The following is a 3,019-nucleotide window of genomic DNA, read 5'->3' on the forward strand; positions in this document are numbered from 1 at the left end:
CCTCAGACGCAATCAACTTATTCTTTCCTTAATATTTTATCTACCAAGCAGAAGTTCGACTTCGGCTGGTGGAAAAGAGGACAAACAAGAAAGCCCGACGAAATCGCCTTAAACACGTCAAAAACAGTCAGAGACTAACCTCTGCTTGGACAATACTCTTGGTCTACTTGCTAACTAAACTGATATACTTCTATACGTCTATAGTCACATAAACACAAATTTATCATTCACCCGACAACCTAACAATCCAACATGGCGGAAAATGCTTACGTCAAAGTCAAATGAGTCACATCCCATTGGGCATGAACAAAGTGGGATGGAATGTTAAAGGATTAAAAAATCGTTCATAAGACGTAGAAAGTCACAAATACATTGTATAGAAAGAAACAATACTTCAATTGAGATACACATCCCAAGCTACACATTATTTCACTCTCAGGGGCTGATAGTCATTACGTCTATACTACCTTGCAAAAATGCAATGCGTTTCCTTTTGGATTGAACCATTAAACCACGATTTTTCATATCCTCAGGACTATAGCTAACTACATTATCTGGCGAATGGTACGGAATCGCGTGTCGTACCTCGGCTCGGAGTTTCTGGCGATTAGGGACGAGTTTAACCGAGTGGTGTTCGGGACCGAGCCGTCGGCAAGATGGACGACCTGCGTGGGGCGCACGAACAGCATCATGGGTACCGCTGTGAGCCGGATGTACCTGCTCCGATACTTCGAGGAGAGCAGCAAGGACAAGGTGTGTGGTGTCCTGTTTTCTTAACTAAGTTTGTTTCTAACACCGGGGATTCAAAGATTTGAGAAGTATCATCAATACTTTTTTTGCAACAAATAATCACAAAAAGCGTTGAAAATAGTCTAAATAGATGGTTTTTGATAAAAAAATACCAGGTATTACAAACTCTATGGGATAATAAGCTATTTATTCTTGATCTGGCCACACGGTCCGCCATCTTGGATTTTGGGCTGATGGCGTCATCAAATAAGCATAATTTTTGCATATCTAATTATGAAAGATATTCAAAATAACATAAGGTTCTATTAATGTAACAAAATAGCAGTAATATAGTACATAAATGTGGAAAATACATTGTTAGAACCGAAATTAGCGATTTTTGGCAAAACTGCCTTTCAACAAACGGTTGCCATGGCAATACGAAAACGTGAAAATTTGTCAAACTTCGTGAAATTGTTGTCAACAATTTTTTAGGAAAACTCATTAAATTGAGTGGCTTTAGCATAAGCCGTTCTGGCGTTATAGGACATCAAAGTTGGCCCGCCACAACCCCAACCCCCCCCCCCCCCTCTTAATATGGTCAAGCGAAAAACAAAGATACCAATCCATTATTTTTATTGTCCCGATCCAAGTTTTAGGCCGGTGGTATATTTGGTGGAATGAATATCATAACATCATGGAAGCTAATCTGTTTTGGTAGGAATCATCATAGTACAATACCAACTTTTTCTAACACAAAAGCACACACGGATCAAATTCAGCGACCACTGTCAACTTCTTCAGGATCAATACTGATGACCAAGTCATTTGAAGAAGGCAACAGCAGTTCGCTTAAAATTTGATCCGAGTTTACTTGTTTTAAAAGAAAGTTAAGCATTGACATTTTTACTATGAATATCATCCTCACATCAAAGAGGGTAAAATAGAATCAAAGAGGAAGATATACATCGATAAATACTACTGAATCCACATTTTAAGTGATTGAAAGCCCTAAAATATGCATAGCCAATTTGTTTTATTTGTTCAAGCTATCAGGCCTTCATACTTTTGTCTTCATCAACATCATTCGGTTTGTTGTGACTGTGGAAAAGTCTGGGCATGGAGACTTCAATGCGATCCTTTCATCGTAGTTCAATGGACAATTGGAGCTAAAATGCGTTTCGTATTTTCAACAGCTTTTGAACTACAGTATCTAAAAAAATTCTTTTCGTAATCTCTTACATTACATCCTACAATATTAACAATCCATTTTACCTCCTTCCCCATTCAGGCGGAGGTTATGATAGACTACATCCACCACGCGTTCCTGGAACTGCTGACAGAGAACGACTGGATGGACGAGGACACCAAAGTTGTCGCCGCTGAAAAGGTTAAGTTGATGTACCTAATATATAATTCAAATACGCCTCTGTAGTCTGTGTAGCCCAATGGTTATAATGACTCAGATAAGCGAAATTCAAAACAACGAGTCTGTGGGTGAGGATTCGGATCCCAAATATTGTCGTTTTGCTATCATTTACACTCTTGGAGAATGTTGCAGTCCTCAGAACTGCTGTCGCATTTTGTAACAAGAAAGTCTAGTTTCAGCCAGATACATTGCACCCTTGTGTCATCTATATCAGAACAGAACTACTGAACTAAGTTTATTTCCGCTTTGTACACTTCTCAGGTAGACATCATAATGTAGCCTCTGACTAAAGGTTTTGCCCATTCTGTCCAAAGCAGATTGAAGATGAATTTCACTTTGTCATGATGTGAAGTAGGAACAATGTTTCACGTAATTAGTTATTCACATTCCTCGAATCAAATACAACAGATTTTAAGAGACTCAATGCTACAGGCAGATTTGATTATATATTCAGATGTAACAACTCCCACAATGCTAAAATAGGTAAATATATAAAAGACTGCTTTGTCATAAGAAAAATGCCGAAACTCATAATTAGCCCCACTCGATTGTAGTACAATATCAATGATTTAGGCTAGCTCTTATGGTTCTAGAAATTAGGATGTCAAATTTCATTCTATATTCATAATCTGCACATGTACTATGTTTAATACTTGATTTAGTAATTAGGATGATAAGTTTGTTTCTTCTTTTTTGCCATACATTGTACCGTGTACGATCGTTGCGTAATAAACTTCTTCTTCATGTTCATATTATCGATAACTATCTCTTGTCGACAATCTCATAATGAACATAGTGGAGTATGGCTCTGTTACTAACAGCTACACAAGCGTTGGCTTATCTTATTACCTAGATGTCTAA

General features: G+C 37.8%; 1 protein-coding gene across 1 annotated transcript in view; it reads left to right on the forward strand.

The window, feature by feature from the left end:
* Positions 1–3,019, forward strand: part of LOC118405049 (neprilysin-like) — a 29,053-nt gene that overhangs the window by 13,231 nt on the left and 12,803 nt on the right. Inside the window, exons 12-13 of the mRNA XM_035804449.1 lie at positions 534–753; positions 2,021–2,119. Of these exons, the coding sequence (XP_035660342.1) occupies positions 534–753; positions 2,021–2,119 (319 nt within the window). The remainder of the gene's footprint in view (positions 1–533; positions 754–2,020; positions 2,120–3,019) is intronic.

This window comes from Branchiostoma floridae, chromosome 17 (genome assembly GCF_000003815.2).
Source record: "Branchiostoma floridae strain S238N-H82 chromosome 17, Bfl_VNyyK, whole genome shotgun sequence".
Lineage (NCBI taxonomy): Eukaryota > Metazoa > Chordata > Leptocardii > Amphioxiformes > Branchiostomatidae > Branchiostoma > Branchiostoma floridae.